A 27,899-nucleotide genomic window follows, 5' to 3' on the forward strand; every position below is an offset into this window, starting at 1 on the left:
TTTTGGGATGGTTTTTTACTTGTATTTTTCTTTCTTGCTTTGTCTGGGACCTTTCATACACACTTGTTCAGATATTTATCTAACACTGGTGCCTGCTCCCTAGTTTCTTAATTATAAGACACTGTATTCTACAAAAAAACAATTCTAAATTATAGAAACAATTAAAATCCCTAGATATGAAGATCTCAGTTGGAGACAGCCCTCCAATTCCCCCCCTTCCAAAGCATGGTATTTCAACAACAAAAAGTGTAACACACTTAATTAGAAGAAGTATGGAGCTGACACTTCTATCAATATTGTTTGATTGTTGACCTCTATCTTTGAGCCAGGAGATGGGTGCTGTACCAGTTGGTCCCAGGTTTGGTTCCTGGGCAAAGTGCGGCTATGTGGTCTAGTGGTATGACATTCCCTTTTGGACCGGAAGGTCCTGGGTTTGAGTCCTTGGAAAAGGCTCTTTACTCACATTCTCTCACTGTACTCAGGTGTAAAATGAGTACCTTGTTGTTAACAGCATTGTCTCAGTTGGAAAAAAATGGTAATATTGCCTAACAGGTGTCATGTCTCGTTCTACATGTTACGTGTTGCTGTTGGTCAGGGACCCTTTGTAAAGTGCTTTGAGCATGTTAAGTGGATATTGTGCAAAATAAAAGCTCACTTTAAAGTGATATTTTCATTCCCTGTTTATATTTGATACCTCTCTATTCGCTTCATTTTTAATCAACTCACATTATCACAAATGAGTGGCTATGTGGTCTTGTAATATGACACTCCCCTTCGGATCGGAAGGTCCTGGATTCGAGCCCGCTCCGAGTGGTGCATAGTTCGAGTCCTTGAAAAAGGCTCTTTACTCACAGTCTCTCAACATATTCAGGTGTAAAATGAGTACCTGGGCCGCTAACAGCATTGTCTGTGTTAGAAAAAAATTGTATTATCGCATTATGTCTCATCCTACATGTTACGTGTTGCTGTTGGCCAGGGACCCTTTGAGCACATTTGGTGGATATTGTGCTATATAAAACCTCAAGTTTTTTTGTTTTTTTAAGTTTTCTTTATTACAACATTAAAGACACCCTTCTTTTACCTGGCTGTGTCAGGATGAAGCAGCATCAACAACAGAGGCAGCAAGACCCTGCTTGTGTCCCCCCTTTGTATGACATGAGTGAGCCATGTCAGGGCCACGTTTTTGGTGATACTCGTCTCCTCCTTCAGGCTGTCAAGAACCACAAACATGGACCTAAGAGGGAAGTAAAGATTTGTTTATATTTATTGTTAAGGGTTTTACGTTGCATGCAACACATTGAGGTCATATCAGCGCCAGTTAAAGGAGTAAAATGGGATGGTCAAAAGTGCTAGAATTACAATTAAAGCACCAAGAAAAGGTAAGACAAAGGGGAATTGGTTCAAATAGGAAACAGATGTAGATTCCAAGAGTACACTATCAATGTACTTTGTTTGAAATCACCTATAAGTCTCATCCAGACACAAGCACAGGTCCCAACTAAGAGGGATACACTCAAATGTTTACAAATCATATATAATATGTAAACAAAACAATACAGTGCATAACAGAGAGATGATTTACAAGACAAAAAATATCATCTCCCAAAACTCTAACTATACATTTGTCTGTTTCCCTCAGCTAGGGTATCCGGCCAGGGCTTGGACAAAACCAAGTAATCTCATTCCAAGACAAAGACAGAAAGCATGTTGGAAAACAGATATAGGGGGAAAGAAGACACAGTAAGTACCTCCCTGCCCACTATGGGAAGTCAGGAACCCCACCCAGAGGGAAGTAAAGACAAAGGAGATAAGTAAACAAAATACCAAATAATAAAAACAAAAGTGAAGCAGACCTCCCCACTGTTATGAACAATATGTAGAATTACAAAACTTTATCTCCAATTTCAGAACTTCATGAGAATCTCTAAATCATTAAAACTTTTTGAAAATGAAAGTTCATGCCAGACTAAATCATTTTTAGGATTTTGAAGTGTTATTCCATCCTTGTGAGGGTAAATTCTTGATCATTAAAGTCTACTATAGTGACAACAATTTTTATCCCCCCCAAAAAAGTGACAAGACACTATAGAGAACAAAAACTTTGCGGCAATGAGGGTGGGTTCAAATCCTCATTGTCACAAAGTTATTATTCTATTATAATAATTTTAAATAAAAAAAACCATCTCAAAGAAATGCAAACTCCCAACAATCATTTTTTCTTATAATTTCCAAATCATAAAAAAAAAAGAGTCCTTCAGAGCCGGAGTTTATCACGGTTTCTATTACGTGAAATGGACAATAGCAATTGCTTGTTATCCTTTGGATAAGACACTAGTCTATCACAAAGTACTTTCCGCCAAATCTAACAGACTCAGCTACCCATTCACTGCTGGATGGACAGGGGGGACAGAATAAATCTCGACTGCACCCAGGATCGATCTTGGTCCCTTTGTGTGTGAAGCGAGTGCTCTACCAACTGAGCTATCAGGAGCCCCTTTCAAATCAAACCCTTATAAAAAAATTTAAAAATTAAAAAAAAACTTATAAAATTTTTTTTATTTTTAAAAAAAATAATACATAATATTTGTGAGCCCACTCCACCGACCTGTCAAATGTTCTTGGGCTGTGTATAGGGTTTGGTTCAGACCGGATTGATCTGGTCAAGTGCCACAGCACATTGAACTTTTTAAAAGCAGCAATTCGAACATCCTGAATACAGGAAAAAGAAAACAAATTCAAAGTCAACACAAATATATATATTTCTTCAAAACATTGTCTTCAACTAATATCCCTCATTCACTTTTTAAAAACTTCGACTTTATAAAATATATAATATTCCCCACCCCACCAATAACCGGTTAATGTTGCCACTTCAGGAGGCAAAAAATTTACTGAACGTTCATGCAAATGCGAGTGCTGAACTCCAGTAAAAAAATATTACGTACTTCTTTTTTTTTCTATTCAGCAGGTGATTGGAAAATACACTGGGGAGTTTATAACATTGTGAATTCCGTACATATAAGGAAAATTGGCCACCTTGAAATAGGCTGTTTGGCTGGGACCACTGTATTAATTTAGTAGACTGCAAGTCATTAGACATGAGATTGTGCTATACACTTGAAATTGAATGTAATCTTCAATTTAATATACAAAAACATAAAATGGATGTTTGGGTTTCCCCTTCATCAACAAAACAGTATGAATGAAACACTACAGATGAATGAGATAATGTGGTTGTGCCGTTAAAATGAGAAAATTGTTTCTTTCAATGTAATGAATCGGAGGTCCTGACAGCTCAGTTGGTAGAGCACTCGCTTCACACACAAAGGGGACCGAGATGCAGGTGCAGTCGAGATTTTTTTTTTTTTCTGACCCCCCTGTCCACTCAGCAGTGATTGGGTGGCTGGGTCTGTTAGATCTGGCAGAAAGTACTTTGCGATAAACTACTGTCCTATCCAAAGGGTAGCAAGCAATTGCTTTTGTTCATTTCACTGTATGGGCCAAATGGCTCTGAAGGACTACTTTTTGTAAAGAATGAATGTGACAATTTCCCTACGGTAGGTAAGACACCCTTTTCTCTACGCTTTCCTACCTCGACTTCACTTATGAGGTCTTGGCCGATGACGTCCTCACACAAGTTAGAATTAGGGGTCACTTGGTGCAGGGTGTGAAGGAGGGCGACAGCTCTCTGATGGTTACTGTTGGAACCTCCTAGTGATGACCACAGCTCTCTGGCTATCACCTGGTGAAAAATGACAGGGTTGGATGAGATGCAATTCAAATAATGTAACATCAATTTCTGAAAAATTTAATGTATTGTAAAATTGACTAAAATATGTAATTATTTTCAGATGAAATCGTACACTCATTTGGCAATATTGATTAATTAAATGATAATTCTCTCTTAAATATTAAAATCTAACTCTGAAGAAAAAGAATATCAGTTTTGGTGCCAGGCTGGGCCAACATAAAAAAAATTGAATTTTTATGATCAAAACTACAAAATTTGAGAATTTTGCAGCTAATGATATTACATACATCCAATATTTTCAAAGAAAACTTAACAATATAATTCAAATTTCGTTTAGACTTCAGTGCAATATTAACATCTACTTCATGCTGTTATAATACCAGATGGAGGAGGCAATTAATCAGAAGAAAAAAGAAGAAGAGAAATTAATAGCACTTGAAAGCAAATTAGGGGGTACCAATAGCTCAGTTGGTAGAGCACTTGATTCATATTCAAAGGGGCAGAGATCGATGATCCTGGGTGAAGTCGAGATTAGTTCCACCACACATCAAGTCTCTCAAAGTCATTCAAAATTGGATTAGGGGAGGGGGGCAGGATTGGATTATTTTGATCAGTACTGATCCGCAACCCATTCCAGCTCGTGTCAGGGTCCACGTAGGGGCATTCTTCCCCGCCCGTCTCCTGGGCAACGGTTGGAGTATTCCGAAAGGAACTTTCTAACCGGCTGAAAACACGAGTTTCTATGCGTCTTCTGCTTGCTTTCTTCTACTTCTATTTCATAACTTGCTGAGGTGACGGATGAAGGGAGGAATCAACCACCGTGGCCAGATTGCCCTAGTTCACGCAATAAGCTGTGCTAGCCCCATGACGCTGGTGGGGTGAAGGGAAACTGCCACTCTACAAAGATACCCTCCTGGACTCCCAGCCTAGGCACCATTAATGGGTGGACAGAGCTCGTAGCCTTGGAAAGCAGTCTGTCTAGGAGAAGGAAAACTCCAACTTCAAACCGCCACTGCCTTGTGGATCTGGGAAGATGAAAGGCTATGGAATCACATCCAGAGAATAAAGAACCGCTGAAGTCGGAGTCACAGAGCCGAAAGGCGCAAATAGTCTGGAGAGGGAAACCAACCCAAAAATTAATGTGACACGCATCCTCCTCACAATGATGGACAACAAAACTGCCGGAAGATATGGTGCGAAGTCTGGGGATTCCCGCCGGACGGACCTAGCGTCGATACCTGATAAACAGGGTTCACCCAAGCGATCTGGTGGTACCTTGCCCTCCTGCTGTGGAACCAGGGTAGGAGATGCAAGGTTACGGACTACTGGAACTATCAAATTGCTACAATGGAATGCAGAAGGGATACAATATAAAAAGACTGCCCTCTCCAAGTTTCTTCAGGATGAGAAGATAGATATTGCCTGCATTCAGGAGACACACCTCACAGAAAACATTAGGTGTTCAATAAGAGGATATCAACATTTTAGGAAAGACAGAAAAGAACGGCACAAAGGTGGAGTAATCATCTTCGTCAGAAATGACATAGCGACAAATGAAATAACGACAGATGAATCTGTTGAAATATTGGCTGTAAAAATTACCAAAAGCAAATTGCAATACACAATATATAACTGTTACAGCCCACCATCAGAGAATCTGCCAATTGAAAACATAAGAAGTGAAGAAGAACAGTTCATTGTTGTGGGAGACTTCAATAGCCACTCCCCAAGCTGGGGATACAATGACAGAAAAGGTGAAACTCTTGAAAATTGGCTTACAGACAGTAAGCTTCAAATTGTCAGAAATGAAGATGACCCAGATACATACTTCTCAAGAGCATGGAAGGCAACATCAACTCCAGACCTAACTCTCATATCTGAAGATCTCACCGGAAAAGTCAGTAAACAGGTAAAGGAACAACTGGCAGGAAGTGATCATCGTCCCATTCTGGTTGAAATAACTGAAGAATATGCAAAAGACCACCTCCGAGATGGAATTATAAAAAAGCAGACTGGACTCTGTTTTCAAAGTTGACTGATAGTTATACAAAAGAGATAAACTGTAAAACAAGGAATGTGGAAAAATCAGCCAAAGCATTTACAAAATCAATCATGAAAGCTGCAAAAGAATCAATCCCCAGAGGATCAAGAAAGGACTACTGTCCAGGATGGACTGAAAAATTAGGAAGTCTCAACAGCCTAGTCACTGAACACAGATAAAAAGCAGGGAGAGAGCCAAATGATGAGAATATGGAAATTTACAAAGAGGCTGAAACAACTCTCAGGAAAGAAACAATAAAAGCAAAACAGGAAGCATGGCATGAAAAAACCAGACAACTTGACTACGACAGAAACGGAAGAAAGTTATGGAACCTAACCAAAGCTCTAAGTGGACAAGAAAACAGATATGCTGCACCATCAGTAGAAGATGATCAGGGGAAGATTCTCAACAAAAAACAAGCAGCAAACTGTTTTATGAAGCAGTACTCAGGTGTTGGGAATATACAGATTAGAAAAGAACGAAAACGAGAAGTCCACAAAGAATTGAGAAAACACAAGGATACACCCAAAGAATCCACAGATGATGCCATGTTCAGTTCGATTAAAAAAGAAGTAGAAATTGCCTTGAAATCTCTAAAAACGAACAAATCACCAGGTCCAGATGATGTTACTAATGACATGTTGAGACACATAGGAACCCTCACAAAGAGGAAAATGAAACAACTGTTCAATGCAAGTTGGAAACAGGGTAAACTTCCGCTCAAATGGAAACAGGCAACCATGATACCAATAAAGAAGGATGGCAAGCCAAAAAATAAACCCGAAAGCTACCGACCAATAAGTTTGACAAGCTGCTTGGGCAAACTGATGGAGAAAATTGTTAATCGCCGTCTCCAATGGTATTTAGAAAGCAATAAGTTGATATCAGATGAACAGGCTGGTTTCAGACAATTTCGCTGCACAGAGGACCAGATAACATACATCTCGCAGTTGATCGAAAATGGTTACCAAGAAAAAAAACACACAGTCACAGTTTGGGTGGATATGGAAAAGGCATTTGACAAAGTCTGGACAAAAGGACTACTTCTCAAACTTAAGAAAGCCAACATTTCACACAACATGTTTGCATGGATTAAAGATTACCTCACAAATCGAAAAGCAAGAGTCCAATCTCAAAACTCTAAAAGCAAGCTAACGAACATGACAAATGGAGTACCACAAGGCGGGGTTCTCTCACCAACCCTCTTTGTCATATTTATCAATGACATCTGCGAAACCAAATGCAGAGGAGTAAAAGCAGCCATGTATGCAGATGACCTTGCACTGATATGCACTGAAAGAAATATTGGTACTGCAAAGGCCAGGATACAGATGACTCTTGATGCCCTGAGCAAATGGACAAAAGACTGGGGTATGAGAGTAAATGCTGATAAAACCACATACACAACATTCAGCTTATCAACCAAAAAGCAATCTATGCGATTAACTTTGGATGGAAAGATTCTGAGAGAAGACCTTATGCCTAAGTATCTAGGAGTGAAATTTGACCCTCGACTCACTTGGAAACATCAAATAGATGAAAGTCAACAGAAAGGGTACAAGAGAATGCAGCTTCTCCGAAAACTTGCTGGAACGCAATGGGGAGCAAACTCAAACGTCCTGAAGAAGACATGGATATGTAAGACCTGCAATAGACTATGCCATATCGGCGTGGGGAACGTGCTCACAGGCTCAATTTCAAAAGGTTGAAAAAGTCCAAAACCAATGCCTACGCGTGATCACTGGAGCAATGAAAACAACACCAATTCACAAGATGGAAACCCACACAGGAATAAAACCTCTCAAAGAACAACGAAATTTAAAAATAATGACACAATTCTCAAAGATAAAATTCATGGAATCCCAACCACTGCATCCAAGTACAATGGAAAAGAAAGAGAATCGACTCAAAAGGGAAAACTTCATTGCCTTGGGACAAAAACTAGAGAGCAAATATAAAGTGACATCAAAGGAAGATATTGCCCAAATCAATGTCCCAAATCTCAAACCACCACCGTGGAAAAAGAAACAAAAAATTCATAACCATCAACAAGAAAAACATTCGAAGCAATAATGACAATGCTCAAACCCTAAAGATGATCGATAAAAAATACCCAATGACCAACTGGATAAGAGTTTATACAGATGGCTCAGTTTCCGGCCCCCTCATGAATGGAGGTGCTGGTGCACTCATACACTGGACAGATAAAACAGAAACAAAAATATCTGTATCAGTGGGTTCAATGTGCACAAGTACTAAAACTGAAGAAAAAGCCATCCTCAATGCAACAAAAGAACTATCCAGAGATCACAGAATATACGGGAAAAATGTGGTTTACTTGACAGACTCTGATGATGCTCTCCGGTCTATTGAAAATTACCAGGACTTTGAAGCCGCACACACTGTAGAGGCCCTTGAGGGCTTATCTGATAAAACAGGAAAAATTGTGCTGCAGTGGATTCCAAGTCGTGTAGATATATATGGAAATGAAATTGCCGATCAACTGGCCAAAGAAGGAGCCCAAAAGGAACAACCGAAGTCGTCAATCACTTACCATCAGCAAAAGAAAATAATAAAGCTAAAAATAGACAAAGAAAGGAATGACACACACCTGGAACACAACAAGCAGGATCCAATCCATGCCATTCAGCGAAGTAGCCAAGTCACCCTATTCCGCCTCCGAACAGGACACAATAGACTAAGAGGACATATGTTTATAAAGCTAGGTATTGGAACACCCCCTTATTGCCCATGTGGAACCGACCATGAAACCACTTTACATGTGCTTATGGATTGCCCATTATACAACGTGCAACGTTCGAACCACTGGGTCACCCCTACAACACTCAACACAAAGCTCTATGGTGAGGCTGAGGACCTAAAGCGGACCACAGACTTCATAGCAGATATCAGACTGCAGCCATAGATGTCCATCAGAGGAACGAAGAAGAAGAAGGATTAGGGGAAATGTCATTTTTTAAATGGAGGGAATTTTTCCAAAATCAGCGGATTTTCTGCATATCCAAGAAAGATCAAAAATTTTAATGAGAGTTTTTGTAAAGCATAATAGCCACTCAAAGTCTCAAATCACTTTACAAGGGGTCCCAGGCCAACAGCAACACTTAACATGTAGGACGAGACATGACACCTGTTAGGCGATATTACATTTTTTCGGACAGAACAACGCTGTTAACGGCCCGGGACTCATTTTACACCAGAAGTACAGTGAGAAAATGTGAGTAAAGAGCCTTTTCCAAGGACTCAACTATGCAATGATCGAGGCTCGAACCCAGGACCTCCTGATCCGAAAGCAAGTGTTATACCACTAGACCACGATACCGCACATCCAAGAAAGACCACTAGCACTGATTGATACAAAAATAATGATTTTAACAGCCATGAGAGAAATGTCTCTACCTCATAGAATTTGGTCTCCCTATTGATGTAGTCGAGGTGTGTAGGGAGCAAGGCAGGAAGGATGACTACCGACACACGGCCCTCGGCAATGGAGCGCAGGCCACTGTGAAATCGAGTCTTGTTCTCGCTCTCTGACTGTACAGACTGTGTTAAGACAATCAGGTCCAAGATGGTCGAGATGGACGCATACTGGATGTCAAAACAGGGGATGTAACAACTGCAGACCAAGATGTCTTGGAGCCAGGTAGGCAGGGCTGAGGTCTCCTCTAATAAAGCATAGTCAATTTTACAATACATTAAATTTTCAGAAATTGATGTTACATTATTTGAATTGCATCTCATCCATCCCTGTCATTAAGATCCTTTAATGTCAGCAAAAAGACCATGCTGCAAATTTACAACTCCTTCATTATGAGCGTTATTACATTTGGCATTACAGTGTGGCATGGTGGATGTGGGGTAAGAGAAAAGTCAAAGATAAATAAACTTATCAAAGAATCGAGTAAAATAATAAATTCGCCTCTAGATGATGTTGAACATTTGCATCAAAAACATCTCATTAAAAAAGCTGTTTCTATCATTGTATAACAAAAACCATGTGCTTCATCAAGAATTTAAAATTCTCCCATCAGGTAGAAGGTATGCTCTAGCACACTGCAGAACCAACAAATACAAAAGGACTTTCGTTCCTTCTGCAATTAAATCAGTAAATGCTTCATAAGTCTGCAAAAGTCTTAACAATGCATAACAATAAAGGAGGGGAATGGATGGAGGAAGAAGGAAGAGAGAGAGAGAGAGAGAGAGAGAGAGAGAGAGAGAGAGATAGATAGAGATAGATAAATGAATAGATAGATAGATAGAGAGTGAGCTGGAGCTTTATGAATTTGTATGTACGTTTCTGTTGATGTGTTGATAATATTAAATAGTGTTTGGCACCCAAATAATAATCTAAAATGTAAATTTGATGAGGAAATCTCATTATATGCAACTTTACTGTAACTTTTTTTTTTTGCATTATATTATATTTATATAATATTATTTATATATATATATAATATATATATATATATATATATATATATATATATATATATATATATATATATATTATATATATATATATATATATATTATATATATATGTGTGTGTGTGTGTGTGTGTGTGTGTGTGTGTTGTGTAATAGAGAGAGAGAGAGAGAGAGAGAGAGAGAGAGAGAGAGAGAGAGAGAGGAAGAGAGAGAGAGAGGGGAGAGAGAGAGGAAAAGAGAAGGGGAAATTGTTCATTGGTGTGTTTATGTGCATGCGTGTGTGTGTGTGTGGGGGGGGGGGGGGGGTGTCTGTGAGTGCACGCACTCATGTAGTATGACACATGAGAGTATGATTAGGACTCAAAATATATTTAGAATAGTATTAATATGTGTAGCTTAGTTGGTGTGTTTATGTGCATGCGTGTGTGTGTGTGTGTGGGGGGGGGGGGGTGTCTGTGAGTGCACGCACTCATGTAGTATGACACATGAGAGTATGATTAGGACTCAAAATATATTTAGAATAGTATTAATATGTGTAGCTTAGTTTCATATGGGAGAAACAAAATTGAAGTAACTCAGCTCCTTGTAGTTGTTTATGGCCGACCGATTTTTATGAATGGTTCTCACTGAATTATTTCGGTAGGACTTTGGGCGTTCGGGACTGCATGTGGTTTTGTGTATTGGTGCGTTGTGTCCTGCTGGCGGGTGTTTTGAGCATTTTGGACAAACTTACAGCATCGATAGTTATTCCTCACAAACAGAGAAGATAGATAAGAATGAAGGGCGATAGGGGGAGAGAGAGAGAGAGAGAGGGGAGGGGGGGGGGGGGGGGGCGGGATGAGAAAGGATAAGATTCTTACCCTTATAAAGGAAGAGGGGGGGAATTTGAAGTGCAAATCTCATTATCCCATTTTATGTAACTTTACTATAACAAAATTGCATGTTATGTATATAATATGAAGATATTACTATTTCTGACATAGGCGTGAAAGAACAGAGAGAGAGAGATAGATAGATAGATAGAGAGAGAGAGAGGAAGGAGAGAGAGAGAGAGAGAGAGGAAGGAGAGAGAGAGAAAGGAGAGAGAGAGAAAGGAGATAGAGAGACAGAGAGAGAGAGAGAGAGAGAGAGAGTGAGGAGGACCACAGGCTTTCCCTCTCATAGCTTGTTACAGGAATAATATGGAGTATGATGAAGATGGTGAATGGTGTTATAGGGGAATGGTGAAAGTGAAGGATTGTAACGAAAATATTAGGAAGGTTGTTGTGATGATGATGATGATGTTGTTGTTGATGCCGGTTTTTTGGGGTTTTTTATTTTTATTTTTTTTTTTTTTTACGATAACTACTATGTTACTAGTGTGCGTCTTGTGTGAGTGTGTCTATGTCAATATTGTATTGTTATAAATGGCAAATTGCCACTTTTTTGGGGACAATAAAGATATATTATTATTATTATTATTATTATTATTATTATTATTGCCATCAATTATTTTTTAATTGTATAAGACAATGGTGAAGAAGAAGAAGAAGAAAAAGAAGACGGAGGAGGAGGAGAAGGAGAAGAAGAAGAATAAGGAGGAGGAGGACAAGAAGAAGAAGAAGAAGAAGAAGAAGAAGAAGAAGAAGAAGAAGAAGAAGAAGAAGAAGAAGAAGAAGAAGAAGAAGAAGAAGAAGAAGAAGAAGAAGAAGAGGAAGAAGAGGAAGAAAAAAAAAAGAAGAAAAGTGGAAAACTGTACAGTCAGCTTTATGCATTAGTAATACAAGTTCTAAGGAAACAAAAGTACTCAAATGTGCACAAGTCAACATTAAAAATCAATGAAATAATTGTTTAATTTTTGATTAAATTCATGGAAAATTAAATTATGCCTTAATATGTTTGTTTTGGGACATGATCCTTACCTTTGCTCTTCATTTCCTCTATGATGGTCTGATAGTCAATACAATAGATAGGAAAACTAGCAAAATCTACCAGTAATCGACATGCTTGTTGAAAAGCTTTCTTGACTTCTATACTGTCATTGATTGATAAGTCAGTCTCTTTTTCAACTGAACTTGTATTTTCATTTGTTCCGTCTTTGTTTGAATTGGCCTGTGTTTCTGAATTATTGTTAGATTTGAAAATTGGGTCTGTGGAGGGAGCAGAAAGGGGTTGTGACGAGAGGGTTCTAAAGGATATCTTAGCTAAACTATCCTTATAAAACTGGTCGCATTTGAGAATATGTAAGTGGGTGAAGCGATGAAAAAAATCCTGGAAACTTTTCACACAGAGCTGCATTAGGTTTATATGCCCTGAAAGAGCCTTTCTTGTATTTAGAGATAACGTTGAGCTTACAGAAGTTTGAGTCCTTAAACGACTCGCATTGTTATATGGTAATTTGTCTTTAAGAATTCCATGAGACAAAGCATTGTCAATCCCCACTGTTTTTGAATCCTCAGCAGAATCACTGGAATCTTCACTATTTCCAAAGTGATGTTCTTTCACAAAAAGGTCTTTCTCGAAAGAATCACTCCCTGTCATCATACCATTGACGTTATCTTTTACGACATCAGATTTTTCATCTGCAGAACTGTTTATATTGGAATCTAATTGAGATTCAGCATTTGTCTTTGATTCCGAATTACTAAAAACACTGACATTATCTCCAACATCCACCGACTGACGACGATTGGCACCAAATCCGGCTATGGAAGGTTGGACGTGAGAAAAAAGTTTGGAGCAAAGTTTGAGGACAGTGTTGATTTCCAGATCTGTTAAAAAACTGCAAGCGTTGGTCAGAGAAATGGTGACTTGATGCAGCAGCTCCGGGATGTGTTCAGTGCTCGTCTCTGGATAAACGTCCTGAAAGAGTTGAATCAATATTAGATAAAATAGCTTCTATGTCAACTAAAACAGGAAAAAAATAATCCTAACCTACAGCATTGATCCACAAAGCATAAAGCGTAATATGCTTTCAGTTTTTGATATCCTTACAGCTAAGAGGGGAATTTTCTTTGAGTAATAAGAACTACTCAGTGTTGCCATGAGCGAGGACAAGGTGATATACTTTAGGCTACACAATGCAGTAGATGTAATGTAAACTCATTCCTTAAAAAAAAGTAGTCCTTCAGAGGCATTGGGCTCATGGAGCCAGAGTTTATCCTGGTTTCTATAGCGTGAAACGGACAATAGCAATTCTTGCTATCCTTTGGATAGGATGCTAGTCTATCACAAAGTACTTTTCATCAAATCTAACAGACTCAGCTACCCATTCACTGCTGGGTGGACAGGAGGGTCAGAAAAAATCTTGACTGCATCCAGGATCGATCTTGGTCCCTTTGCGTGTGAAGCGAGTGCTCTACCAACTGACCTATCGAGACACCCAAACTGATTCCTTAAATAAGAAGTAAATGGTACGTATCAGCAATTAAGAATAGGAAGTTGATACAATATGATGGCATGGCTAAGTAGATTTCGATTTCATCAGTGCTTCCAGAAAGGTTTTAATTTCCAATGGATCTCAAAGCCGTTTAAATAGGGCCCAAACTTTCATTTTAGTTACTTCTTCCCTCACTGGCTACCATTAAGTAATGTAAACAATCCACTGTCAGCCACAGTGATAACAGCTGTCAAGACGGGGTGCAGTGGCAATAAATTATGTCTGCAGGTAAATCTCATCGCTTTGAATTTCTCTCAGGCAGAGAGATGTAAAAATTTCATCAAAATACTCAATTTTCTCAGCCCGTTGTGGACACAGCATCTTTTTCATAATTTTCAAACATTTATGGATACAAAGACCAGCTTTTCCTCTACAAGACGTAATTATTTTTATTTACATCATTAAATGGTAAGTTTGTACTTTGCTCTTTTGAATAATCAAAGTTTTTTATGAAAAAAATGAAATGAAGTTTAAGTAATATTTAAAAATTCAAAATATCAAACCAACACTTTTTACCATCAAGTGTGAGGGATCAGAGAAAAGCAGATGAAATTATCTTTCACATGATATATACTTTTATTATGTAGATTCAGGGATTTAAGAATAGAGGGTGTGTAAAGGAATCTCAATAATTATTTTTGTTACCAACACAGAGGAGAATATTTCATGATATTTTAGAAACTCGATGATAAAACTAGATAGTGATGATAAGAGACATTTAATTCATTTGATTTCATTGAATTTAAGCGGATATTTTAAATATTTCTTAAATTTACTATTGTTTTGTTCAGGTTATGGAGAGACACATTGAAGACGGTCATCACACCAGTACAAATGAAATGTGTTGAATTTGTTGTGAAAGAGTACAGAGCCATGCTGAGAGGATTAAAAGACTCTAGACGTTATCAACAGTTGACTATAAATGTAAAATTCTGACATATTTCAATATTTCAATTTGCGAGAAATACGTCTCATTGATACGTAATTAAAAGAAATGCGATGCAGGTATTGATATCTTTGATTCTGTAAGAAAACTGAACAAGAAACAATACTTTATGAGGTGAATATGATCCTAATCTTTCATTTGACCAGTGATATGGTATATGCAGTCTATATGGCACCCAAATTAAAAGAGGAGGACCACGAAAGAAAGATTGCGAAGGTCAAGAAAATAAAAAAGAGTAATGGGCATGGATATCTCACAAAATAAGGTTTGAAAATTATTAGTACTCTTTAAGATTTTCTTAGTGGTTTTGATTGTCTTTAAATGAATGTCCTTATATAAAAATTTTAATGGAATTCTTATCATTGATTCTGGGATAAATATAAGTGGATTACATTTGACTATTTTTCTGGTTATTTTTAAAATTTCTATTAAGACAATGCTGTGATTGGATTTCAGTTTTACCTTACTCAAAATCCTTACTTTGACGTACAGGTGAACTGACATCTCAAAAACGCCTCAAACTACTGGTAGAAAATTTATATGTCTACATTCTACAGATATTCAACATCATTTCCATTACTTTTTATCTACAATCATAAGTGTTGAACATTTTAAAATATTCTCTTAAAAATTTTCATCCACTTAAATTTATGTATCATTTTCATGGGTTATCCCTCTTCATAATTATGATTATATAATCAATGAAAACTCTATTAATAAACTGTTTAGTAGTATAAAAATGTTTTTGATACATTAATAACCGCATTACTACATTAGTTTGAAATTCAGAAAAAATCAATCAAAACGGCGAAAAAATTGTCTCCCTCTCTCTCTCATCATCTAGTATAAGTCAAGGACTGGCTAGCTTTACCTGGCGAACTAAACTGAAAGTGATAAACGCCTGTGATCTAATATACAACAGATGAGGTTTTTATTTCAAATAATGATTGCAACATAGTCAAATGAAGTGGTAAGAAAATAATCAACACATGGAAAAGGAACAAAAATTGTTTTATAACAAGGACACAGACATTATTATTATTATTATTATTATTATTATTATTATTATTATTATTATTATTATTATTATTATTATTATTATTATTATTATCATAATAATTATTATTATTCCTATTATTATTATTACTATTATTATTACCATCATTAATATTATTAATATTGTGTTGTTGACAACATTTAACAATTCTCTTAAACACTAGGTGACGGTGATGAAAAAAAATAAAAGCAGATGTTGGGGAGGACGATGAAACAAGTATGAAATAAAACTTACCAGAGCCAAAATATCTAAAAGAAAACCAACAAGCCCACAAAGCTCAACGATGGAAACAACCTCCATGTATGAATCTGCTGACGACACTGAGTCCTTGGCACTCTGGCATTTCAAATCACACATGGATGAAAACAAGCGGCCGATGAAGTCCCACAGAAAATACGTCTCAAATGAGCTAAATAAAAGATTGGCTGTTTTCAGGGTCTCAAGAGGAATTTTACTCTCAGACGAGTTGATGGTAGATTTCGTTACTTTAGAATAATGGTCTCCTTCTGTTTTGAGGGCACGGAATACAGATAGAAGAACATTTTCAATAATGACTGGTCCAATTTCAGGTTTGTCCAGCAAACTGATGAGGATTCGGAAAGGTTTAAGGATAGGTGAAGGCCCCTCCAATATTGATTTGTGCTGAGAGTGATAGTCAATATTCAGCTTGGATTTCAAGGCCCCAACGAGAAGGTCTCTGGAGTAAATCTGAGATGAAAGCAAGAAAATATGGCAAATTCAATACATACTATCTAAATAAATATATATAATATAATTTTTATGGTATAAAATAGTTACAGAAACGATACTAGATAGGTGCTTACTTTCAATAGCATTTTTTTTTAAAAATAATATCTAAATAATATAAAAACCTTTTCTGAAGTCTTGGGTTAAGAATTTTTTTGTTACACTATAGGGGTTATTTAAACATATCAATATCTGAAGTAAATTTTTCTGATCAAATGAGAAAAAGAGCTGAATCAGTATTTTAAATCGAGCTTTTTATAATAGCACAATATCCACTAAACGTGCTCAAAGCGCTTTAAAAGGGGTCCCTGACTAACAGCAACATGTAACATGTAGAACGAGATGTAAGGCGATATTACAATTTTTTTCAGATAGAGACTACGCTGTTAACGGCCAGGTAGTCATTTTACACCTGAGTACGGTGAGAGAATGTGAGTAAAGAGTCTTTTCCAAGGACTCAACTATGTGCCGAGCGAGACTCAAACTCAGGACCTTACGATCTGAAAGCGAGTGTCATACCACTAGACCACATAGCCGCACAAAAGTTTAAAAGATTACCTTGGGGTATTATTTAATGAAGACAAAATAAATAAAATATCCCCACCTGGAAATAGTCATTGTAAGCATCTGTTGTTGAGGTACTACTCGACCTCTCCCTAGAATCAACATCCATCCCTAGAGTAGCAGAAGTAGCCGTGGTCGAGGTCCCGAGTAACCAGGCATACAGACGACGATTGAGGGACATGTCACGCCTCAGCACCACATTGACCGCAGCCTCCAGAGTCTTGCCCAGGTCTGCTTTGGTCAGCTGATTGTTGTGCATGGGAAAGGCGATGAGGATAAAGTCCAGCATGCTTCTCTGAACTAGCACGCTGGTGTCTTGTAGACAAGCACAGATTCCAGCAACCTGAAAATCATAAAAATACAAACTTTTTTGTTTGTTTGTTTGTTGCTTTAGGTCTCTTCCAACACAATTGAGGTTATATGAGAGACCGCTGAAACAAAAAAAAAGCAATCTAACAAAAATAGTACAAATGTAAATCAAAATCATAACCTAAAGATATCATAAGCTAAATTATAAATAACCAAGAACAAACAGGCAGAAGATTTACAGAAAAAAAAATATCCCCTGTCAAAAATACAATCACAAACCAAAGAAGCAGGATAGGCTAGTAAAGAGAAGAAGAAACGACATCACTATCGGATTGTACACCCATGCGAACATCATAGGTATATGCTTCAAGGGTGATGCTCCCATCCAACCACCCGCAAAATACAAACTTAACACATCTATAAAATATAAATAACAATGTGAAATTGAATGTAAAAATAGATAACATGGACATTTCAGGTTTCCCCTTTATCAACAGAACAGGATGGATGAAACACTACAGACGAATGATATAATGTGGTAGTGGCGTTGTTAACATGAATAAACAAAAACATTGATGGGCAGGAAATAGTACTTTCCTTTGTAAGGAAGCACGAATTAAATTAGAAACAGAGATATTTCTAAAAGGTAATTAAGTGAAAAGAGGAGGCGGAGAGGTACTGTGTAATGCAGTTGAGAAAGTGAAATATAAAAACGTGTAGACTAATCAATATCATCATCAAGTGCCAGGCCTATTGCAGACATCGGCGATCATGTCCCTCCAAACTTATCTGTCCTCAGATCTTCTCAATAGCTCGATTCCTGTTCCTCCTCCACCTAATGACTAGACTAATGTTGAAAAATAAATACAATGGGATTTGAAATAAATATCAAAAATAAGGGATGTCAATATTAGTATAATCATTAGTGGCAGTAGCAACAGCAGAAGCAACAGTAGTACTTTTAGTAGTAGTAGTAGTAGTAGTAGTAGTAGTAGTAGTAGTAGTAGTAGTAGTAGTAGTAGTAGTAGTAGAAGTAGTAGTAGTAGTAGTAGTAACAGAGCTGCCAACCCCATCTGATGAGAATGTGTACAATCGGACCTCAAAATGGGGGAGATTTCATAAAAATGGGTACAATCCTGAAATAGACGGAAACTAACCATTGTGAAAGTAAGAGGAAGGTATAATTTATAAAGTCACACCGCACAAGCTCGATTGCAGCAACAATGATGTTCCCAAGACTATAATCCAATCCTTTCAGAATTCTACCTCCCAGCATGAAGATCATAATTGGTCCAAAAATATATGAACATCCACTTGGTCACCAAGGTTTCTCAATAGGCTAGTAATAATATGAATAATAATAATAAAGAAAACTGAAGTGACTCCGTACAGTGAAAATGGGTACAATCTTGGGGGAAATGCGTACAAGCGTACAATCGCTGAAAATGCGTACAATTCCACATTTTTTGCGATAGGTTGGCAGCTCTGTACTAGTAGTAGTAGTAGTAGTAGTAGTAGTAGTAGTAGTAGTAGTAGTAGTAGTAGTAGTAATAGTAGTAGTAGTAGTAGTAGTAGTAGTAGTAGTATTAAGCTTCGCAGTTCGAATGACACTTGCTGAGAATAGTGTGATTCAGTCCATCCATGTTGTTAATTGTTTCCATTGGTCAAGGTCCTGGGCCAGAGTTTTGAGGCTGTCAAGATCTTGTTGTGACTTTAGTATGGAGGGCACTGCAGTATTTCTTAGTTATTCAGGGATTAATTCGGCCTCATCTGAATTCAGAAATTTCTAATATGTAGAGAGGTCCTGGTTCAGGGTAGTTACTATTGATGTTGGTGGTCTCCCTACATATTTGTTGCCATGAAGGAAATATTCTGTCATTGCAGTTTGGGCTGGGATGTTATCTTCTCGACGTAAGATGTGACCAAATAGCCTCCATCGCTGTTCTTTTATTATTGTACTCAGGCGTTGGACCCTGGTTTTTTCATAGAGATCAGTATTTGTAATTGTCTCTGGCCAATAGATTCCGATTACGCGACGTAATCGTTTGCGGTGGTATGAATCGAGACTTTCTAAGTTATTTTTTGTGAGGCCCCAAGTTCCACAAATATATGTCAATATCGAAATAATCAGTGCATCTTAAATCTGTATTCGTTTATTCTCACTGATTATGTTATTTCTATTCTATAAATTTTGGAGTTGGTTTAATGCATTGGTAGCCAGCTGCTTTCGTTTTCTGATGTTTTAATTTTCTTTCATCAAATTGCCTAGTTTACGTACACTTTTCCATTCATTCAAATTTCTGTTGATTTTTGTATATTCTGTTTTGGATTGATTCACTTTCAGATTCCATGCTTCTAGGGATATTATTGGCAAGTATAGTTTCACTTGATGTTCTGATTCAAATATTAGTTCTGTATCATCTGCGTATATCAATTCACGAGTGATCTTCTTTATTCGTGGTAATTTTGGTCTTAGATCTTTCATGGCCAATTCGAGGTATATCGTGAATAGAATTGGACTCAAGCTGTCTCCTTGAGGAGATCCAATTGAGGTTGATATTGTTGTTAATTCTCTGCGGGATTCAAATTGTAATGTAGTATTTGATTAATAGGTATCTTATGAGCTTCACATGATCTTTGTCCAAATATGAGTCAAGGATAACAATTTTGTTCTGCATATAGTGTCGAAAGCTGAGCTCATATCGATTCCAAGTATGGTAAATTCTTCCTTATATTTAGAAGTAGTATTAATAGTAGTAGAAGTAGTAGTCATAGTAGCAATGATACTGATTTGATTTTTACAAACCATCTTATCTGTTTAGTTTTCGTATCTTAAATTAAAGCTTACATTCAATTTCACATTGTTAATTATTTCTTCGAGCTTCGAGCAGCAACATTTACATTACCCACTATAAAATATAATAATCATATAAATAAAACAATCTGTATATCAGTTTGTTTTAATCAGATATTATAACTTTAACATCAAAATCAATAAATTAACTGGAACAAGATATACAACTATATTAAGAAATGGGATAATGGTCAAATTATTATTATTATCATTATTATATTATTATTATTCTTCTTGGCATCTCTGTCTCATCCAAACACAGGTTCCCATTAAGAGGAAGAAACTCAAATGTTAACAAATCGTAATATTGATATTCAAAACAATAAAATATAACTGTACATAACAGAGAGGTGATTAACAAGTTAAAAAATATCATAACCCAAAACAATAACTATAATTTAACTGTTACCCTCCCAGACAAGGACTCCAGCCTGGGCCAAGACAAAACAATGTTTAAAGACAATGACAGAGAGAAAATTGGAAAAGATATATAGGAGGATAGAAGACACTGCAAGTGTCCACTATGGGAGGTCGAATAACCCAATTTGGTAAAAACCAGTGCGGCTATGACACACGCTTATGGATCGGAAGGTCCTGGGTTCAAGCCTCACTCGGAGCATAGTTGAGTCCTTGGAAAAAGCTCTTTACTCACATTCTCTCACTGTAATCAGGTGTAAAATGAGTACTTGGGCATCAAAAGTGTTGTCTTTGACAAAAAAAATTGTAATAGCGCCTAACAGGCATCATGTCTCATTCTGCATGTTACCTGTCCTGTTAGTCAGGGACCATTGTAAAGCGCTTTGAGCACGTTTAGTGGATATTGCTCTATATAAAAGCTTAAAATAAAATTAAAATTTTGAAATGGATAATTAGTTAAATTTCAATTTACCATAAGATCTATTTCCAGACCAATCATGTGTAACTGGTCCTCCATACTTTGTTGTTTGTTGAGATGGCTAAGCAGGTAGGTGGTCCCAGACAGTCTCACACTCGGACATGACAACATGCACTGCCAGATGGCGGTATAGAAGAATGGAGGGCCTGATGCATCACTGAAGTCTTCTAGCAGAAGGTTGGTCCTGAATGAAAACCAAAAACATGAATTAATGGGGAACAGGCAAAAAAAAAAAAAAAAAAGAATGAAAAAAAAAATAAAAAAAACAGCAAAACATTTTTAAAGCATATGTCTGTAAGGTGTGGCTATGTGGTCTTGTGATATGACACTCATTTCGGATCGAAAGGTCCTGGGTTTGAGCCCCACTCGGCGCATAGTTTAGTCCTTGGAAAAGGCTTTTTACTCACATTCTCCCACAGTATTCAAGTGTAAAATGAGTACCTGGCCGTTAACAGCATTGTTTCTGTCCAAGAAAAATGTAATATCACCTAACAAGGTGTAATGTCTCGTCCTACATGTTAAATGTTGCTGTTGGTCAGTGACCCCTTGTAAGGCGCTTTGATCATGTTTAGTGGATATTGCGCTATATAAAAGCTCAATTTTAAAATATAAAAGCTCAATTTTTAAGCAGATTCTGCAATAAAGATGCGAAGTCATTTTGTATGTAAGGTTGGCACTACTGTGACTTAGGGTGTCTTGTATTGGATTTCAATAACAAGAGCATAACTATTAACATTTCTCCAAATTCAATAGTCAAATTCCTGGGTTGATCTTATATCCAGATTGTAAAGAGTAGCATCTTAATATAATAGTCTGACTTTTCAGAAAAGAAGAAGAAAAATATGTCATTTCATTATTTATATATGATTTTGTTAACCTTAGTGGGCCAGATGAGAGCTGTCCTCTTAGCCAGAGACAGCTGTACATATGCACAAATACACATATATTTATATATAATTTCAAATATTTGTAACCAATGATTTCTAACCATAATGCTTTTTTATTAACCTGTCAAAATACTCAGCCCCTTCTTCCAAACCAGGTAAGAGCCCAAGCAGCAAGCCGTTCAGTCCCGGCTTGATATGTCGACCTAAAGCCACAAAGTGTTTCTCATAAACCGTCAACAACACCGGCTTGACACTCATGGACGCATGACCAAGCAAGGGAAATAAGCCAGCTGTATAAATAAATAAGTCATGGGCGAGTCGCTGTGTGCCGATACATTTGAAGATGATGTCATAAGTTTCCAATGCTTTGAGGTGAACTCCACTAGGCAATGCAGGATGAAGACATTGGGCCAGACGTTTTCCTATCGTGACTTTCTTCGGTACAACTGGGTACTTCAGATGGGATAGTAAAACCTGGAAAACAAAAAATAAATTTTGAATAAATACTTTTTAAACAAAGAGATGAGAAAAGAATGTGAATTTGCAAAGAGAGGTTTACTTACAGAATAAGAATAAATCACTCAAATCAGTGAGTACATATGTGCAGGTCTGACATCCAAATCCATTTATGGGCCTAGTTTTAACATTGTCGTAATGGACAATAATTTGCACCATTTTTTGGAATTTCCATTACAACAATGAGCCCATAAGGAATTAGGTTATTAGACCTGCAAATAAGTGCATGTCGACTCAAATCAAATTTGTGTTAAAACGTGTCCATTGTGAGTTGTGCAAAAAAAAAATATTTTTACTTTAAATGGAGATTTAGAGATGAAATTCATAAAATTAAAATAACCTTGTTCAGTTTTCCAAGGGCTGAGATCAAATCAGCCCATTCACTGGTATACTCAAAGCTACGAAGTGCTTTTTCCACTTGATTGATGTATGAACGGTACTTGGAATCAGTTAGGAGCTCACACTCCTCAACTGTCAGCATACTCATCTTGGTGCCTTGACCTAGAAGTGAAACCAAAAAAATTAATACGACAGTAAAAAGGCTGGGGAAAAAAAATAATACAACATTGAATAACTTTGAAAGTAGTGAATAACATTAGACCTGTAAATGAACTCTATAAAAATTGACTGAAACTCTTCGTAATTCGTCAATAGTGAACAGCAAGCTCGTTTGAGCAAAACAATGGCAGAAAACTAATTTGCGCGGGAATTAATTAGGCTACTTACCATTGTCCCTTATAATTAGGTACCCAATCAATGAAGAAACTAGAAACAGTCAACCAGTTTGTGTACAATGTGAGGTAATCGAGATGTACTGTAGCAATCCCTAACTTTCGATTTGAAGGTGTCTACATAACACACTTCCGGCTTTCGCATTTTACTTTTTTCATACTTTTTACTTCTCTCCAGGTAAATGTGGTCAATTTTGGCTTAAAAACGAAACAGTGCTACCATTGGGATCACGACAGGTTTGGAAAGTGAAAAAATAATTTAATGAAGGCTGTGTAAAAATACACTGGGATGTGTTCAGACACAGCAATTCTAAAAAGTAACGCTTAGCCTTGGCAATAATCTATCGATAATATAAACGGCCAATGAGCTATGCGTAGCGCTGTGGAACATTCCTAATTACTTTACGGTCATTCGACTACGATTCATGAATTCTTTCTTTCTTCACTTCTTTCTTTCCTTTTTTAAAATATTTGAATTTGACGACTTAACTGATTTCAGTTAATTGACTGAGAATGTACAGGTCTATAACATTTCACAATAGCAAAATACAGGTGAGTGGTTGACCTCCTCCATACTTTTGATCCTATACACAAAGTGAAATCAATAAGAATTTGTGGTTTATAAATATATAATCATAGTGAATTAATTCTTTTCTAAATTAAATTCTCTCATGATTATGAAAAAGAGATCTCAGAATTTCCACCATTTCCAAATAATGAGAGAGAGAGAGAGAGAGAGAGAGAGAGAGAGAGAGAGAGAGAGAGAGAGAGAGAGAGAGAGAGAGAGAGAGAGAGAGAGACAGAGAGAGAGATAGACAGAGAGAGAGAAGGGGGGGGGGGGAGATCAATTAGACCAGGTCTTATAACAGCCATTCAGATTGATTTTCGAATCATAATAGTGACAAATTGCTTCAATCTGATTTGAGGCAACCATGATTCACAAAATCTACATGAAAAGAATTATATCCTATCACATATTCTATATTATAGGTACTTTAAAATTAAAAAATTAGAACTGTAACCCCCCCCCCCCCCCCCCTCTCTCTCTCTCTCTCTCTCTCTCTCTCTCTCTCTCTCTCTCTCTCTCTCCAAGCCCACAATGCAAAGTTGTTTTAATGCATGTTTATTATTATTATATAACGATTTTTTACATTATTCATCAATATTTGAATTTGAAATGACAATCATCTTGAGCAAGTTGCTGGCTTGATTGGTTTCAACATTCGCATATTTGGACCGGGCTAATCTCCAAAATTGTTATTCCGACTTTATAGCGATGGCAATGGATCGGCAGATATATGTGAAACGATATGCCTCTCTATACTACTATGCTTTATTTCGATGCAACGGCAACAGGTTTACCATTACCAGATCCCTTACTTGCAGTTTCAGTCTAGCCCTGAATCTTACACTTGTATGTAGAGAGCGAAAGAAAACCACAATTGTATAACTGTAAGCATCAGTGTTTTGGGTTTTTTTCTTTTTCCTTGTAAACAATCAGTAAGTTACCCTGCTGCCACATGGTGACTGGGACTGACTGTGACAGCCGTGCCGTGGAGTTTGTGTGTGCGTTGTGATTATTCCCAGACAGGGTCTGCCAATAACGAAAATTTGTTATCCCCAGACAGGTGTCTGGGAATAACCAAATTTCGTTATTCCCAGACACTTTTTTGAAACTCCGCTCAAAAAAAAAAAAAGGGGGGGGGTGAGCGATCGGATTCGAACCTGTGCAGCTAAAAGGAGCAAAATGAAAGGTGGTCTAACCCACTGAGCTGTCTATACACACCGATATTGATGTCTCTTAAAATTCACATCTCGGATTAGAATATGTTGTTGGATCTAGTTTTGTGGACGTGTGATAATAAATTGTAGTCTTGTATGAAGAAGACAGGGGGAAAAAACAGGTGTTGTCGGTTTTGGGCTTTGGGGCGAACATTATCTATCTTGGCCTAGGAATAGCTAGTCCGCGAAATAAACAAATTCCCAGCCATCATCAATATCCCCAAAATTGTGGTCAGAATGAACAAATTATAGAAACATAAGATGATCAATAACGTTAACAGTGAAAATTTTAATGGTTGGTGGACCATGAACAGATTTGATGATTCTTGCTGGTTGAAAAAAAAAAAGGGCGAATTGCCAGTTTGACGTTTTTAGTTCAAAGTGACAAAAGACATTTCATTGATCCATCTGCTATTTTGTTGTTTTTTGTTTTTTGAGCTGGATTTGACATTTATCACTATTTATTTTCATCTTGTGTAAATATCAAAAGATGAAAATAAATAGTGATAAATGTCAAATCCAGCTTAAAAAACAAAAAACAACAAAATAGCAGATGGATCAGTGAAATGTCTTTTGTCACAGCAAATCTGTTCATGGTCCACCAACCATTAAAATTTTCACTGATCGCTCACCCCCCCCCCCTTTTTTTTTTTTTTTTTGAGCGAGTCTATTATTTTATCCTTTTTTGTTTGGCCTTCTTCCGTTTCTGAGCATGAATTTCAAAAGACAAGTAACGGCAAAACGATTATAGACAATTGAAGTCCGAGTTGCGATAGTCTGACTGCTCTCTTGGTGGAAACGCTGTATTCCCCGTTAACAATAATAAAGATAAAAGCAAACTATTATCTAAATCTAAAAGCAAAAAATTAGCTTCGCTGTTAAGGGGTTAAGAACACCTGCAACTGCAACTGCCAGCATCCTTGAGATGCTCTACGTCACCAAGCGACACGTCTCCCTCTCGTCGGCATGCACCCCCCCCCCCCCCCACCACTCTTTCAAGGTGGTGGTGGCGGCGGATAAAAAAGGCCTTTTTTCTTTCATTCAATCAACTTGACTGCTGGTGGACCCTAGGCCTCTCTACAAGTACAAGAAATAATTTACTTTTTCTCTGCTCCAACGAAAATATCTACCCCCTACCGGTCTAATTATTTGTAGCAGACGACAAATTTCTCAAAACGGTCACGTGACACTGTAAAAACAACACAGGAAGTCCATGAAAGCTTATTTACAGCACTTCCTTTGAACCGTGTAAACAACAAAATTTCATTTTCATTCGACTCAACGGGTCAGATTGGCCGGTATTTTTTAACGAACTAAAGTTCTGAAAAATCAAAATGTTTCTTAGAAAGTTGAAAGTTGCTAGTTTTTGAAACAGAGGTAGGTTTTAAAAAAAAATCTTTACATTTTACGTGAATGCATGCTCAAGGCGAGTTGGACGTGCAGCGGAGGTTGGTAGGCCAAAGTAAAGGCCCACCTCTCTAGAGAGCTGAGCCGGTGTTACCAATACTTAGCTTCTATAACCAGGACAAATCATTCGTTTGGACAGAAAAATAAATAAAAACTTACCGCTTACCGTCAAAAGCGGTTTAGATTTGAAGATGCATTTGTTTTCTATCAAAAAACATTCGGTAATGGACAATCCTTGAATTTCAAAAGTTGTGTTGAAATTATATCCTAATTGTTTTCATGCTTAATTCCTCGCGAAATCGTGTGGGCCCCGTTTCTGTTATCAAGGTTCCGCCTAGCCAGGCAGGGTTGCCAGATCATTTTTGAGTAAGAGACCAAACTAGCTATAGCAAGAAGCCAGATTCCTCGGCAGGAGCCCAAATACCACCAAACCCACCTTAGCCAAGTGGCCAAACCAAATTTTGGGAGGCCAAATGGCTTGGGAAAAGGCCAAATTTCTCAAATTTGGCCACCAGGAGGCCAAACTAGCAACCCTGGCCCCAGGTTTTTAAAAAAGTTTATTGGGAAAAAGATACGGAACAAAGTGTCCATAGATAGGTATGCAATTTGGTGCATTAGTGCAGTAAAAAGGCCTTTTTTTCTTTTATTCAATAAACTTGACTGCTGGTGGACCCTAGGCCTCTCTACAAGTCCAAGAAATAATACTCACTTTTTCTCTGCTCCAACGAAAATATCTACCCCCTACCGGTCTAATTATTTGTAGCAGACGACAAATTTCTCAAAACGGTCACGTGACACTGTAAAAACAACACAGGAAGTCCATGAAAGCTTATTTACGGCATTTCCTTTGAACCGTGTAAACAACAAAATTTCGTTTTCATTCGACTCAACGGGTCAGATTGGCCGGTATTTTTTTAACGAACTAAAGTTCTGAAAAATCAAAATGTTTCTTAGAAAGGTGAAAGATGCTAGTTTTTGAAACAGAGGTAGGTTTTTAAAAAAAATCTTTATATTTTACGTGAATGCATGCTCAAGGCGAGTTGGACGTGCAGCGGAGGTTGGTAGGCCAAAGGCCCACCTCTCTAGTCATAGTCTAATGGGCTGGATGTTCACAATAAATTTAGTTCTCTTGATAAAGTAAGGCATCCAAACAAGATTCATGAAACCTTACCGTTGACGCCCTTCTCTTCAATTCGATAGATATTACATATCTTGAGACACAGAAGACAAACAAAATAAAATAAGTCACTCGATAGTGATAAACAACAACAGATTAGGAACTTAATCACAATCAGACGATGATCAATGAAATGAATCGACAAGCCGTGACAACTTCCTCCAACCTTTGACCCAGCGTGGAATTATGATGTCGTTGTTTTGGTGGAATTAGCTAGCAAGGACTATGAAAAATGTTTTTTTCTCTTTCTGAGGAAAATTTTTGTCTGAAATCAAAGCCCTATCTCCACTGAGTAAAAATCATTTTGAATTTTGAAAATCCATTCATAAATAAACAAGCTATGCAGTTTCAAAGGTGTCATTTATTTGGATG

The 27,899-nt window shown here is 37.3% G+C and overlaps 1 protein-coding gene across 2 annotated transcripts in view; it reads right to left on the bottom strand.

Annotated features, from left to right (window-relative positions):
• The window catches only part of LOC144967691 (protein DOP1A-like), a 73,761-nt gene extending 46,065 nt beyond the window's left edge, over positions 1 to 27,696 (bottom strand). For both annotated transcript variants that reach the window (XM_078905229.1, XM_078905228.1), the window contains exons 1-11: positions 27,522 to 27,696; positions 22,771 to 22,931; positions 22,036 to 22,388; positions 21,022 to 21,211; positions 17,010 to 17,312; positions 15,893 to 16,366; positions 12,139 to 13,078; positions 9,210 to 9,475; positions 3,593 to 3,742; positions 2,606 to 2,709; positions 1,082 to 1,234 (exon numbers count right to left, since the gene is read on the bottom strand). In XM_078905229.1, the coding sequence (XP_078761355.1) occupies positions 1,082 to 1,234; positions 2,606 to 2,709; positions 3,593 to 3,742; positions 9,210 to 9,475; positions 12,139 to 13,078; positions 15,893 to 16,366; positions 17,010 to 17,312; positions 21,022 to 21,211; positions 22,036 to 22,388; positions 22,771 to 22,917 (3,080 nt within the window). In that variant the 5' untranslated portion in view covers positions 22,918 to 22,931; positions 27,522 to 27,696. The remainder of the gene's footprint in view (positions 1 to 1,081; positions 1,235 to 2,605; positions 2,710 to 3,592; positions 3,743 to 9,209; positions 9,476 to 12,138; positions 13,079 to 15,892; positions 16,367 to 17,009; positions 17,313 to 21,021; positions 21,212 to 22,035; positions 22,389 to 22,770; positions 22,932 to 27,521) is intronic.
• Between the last annotated feature and the right edge of the window lie 203 nt (positions 27,697 to 27,899).

Source organism: Berghia stephanieae, chromosome 3, assembly GCF_034508935.2.
Source record: "Berghia stephanieae isolate SIO BIC M18660-M18661 chromosome 3, UCSD_Bste_1.3, whole genome shotgun sequence".
In the NCBI taxonomy this organism is placed as follows: Eukaryota; Metazoa; Mollusca; class Gastropoda; order Nudibranchia; family Aeolidiidae; genus Berghia; species Berghia stephanieae.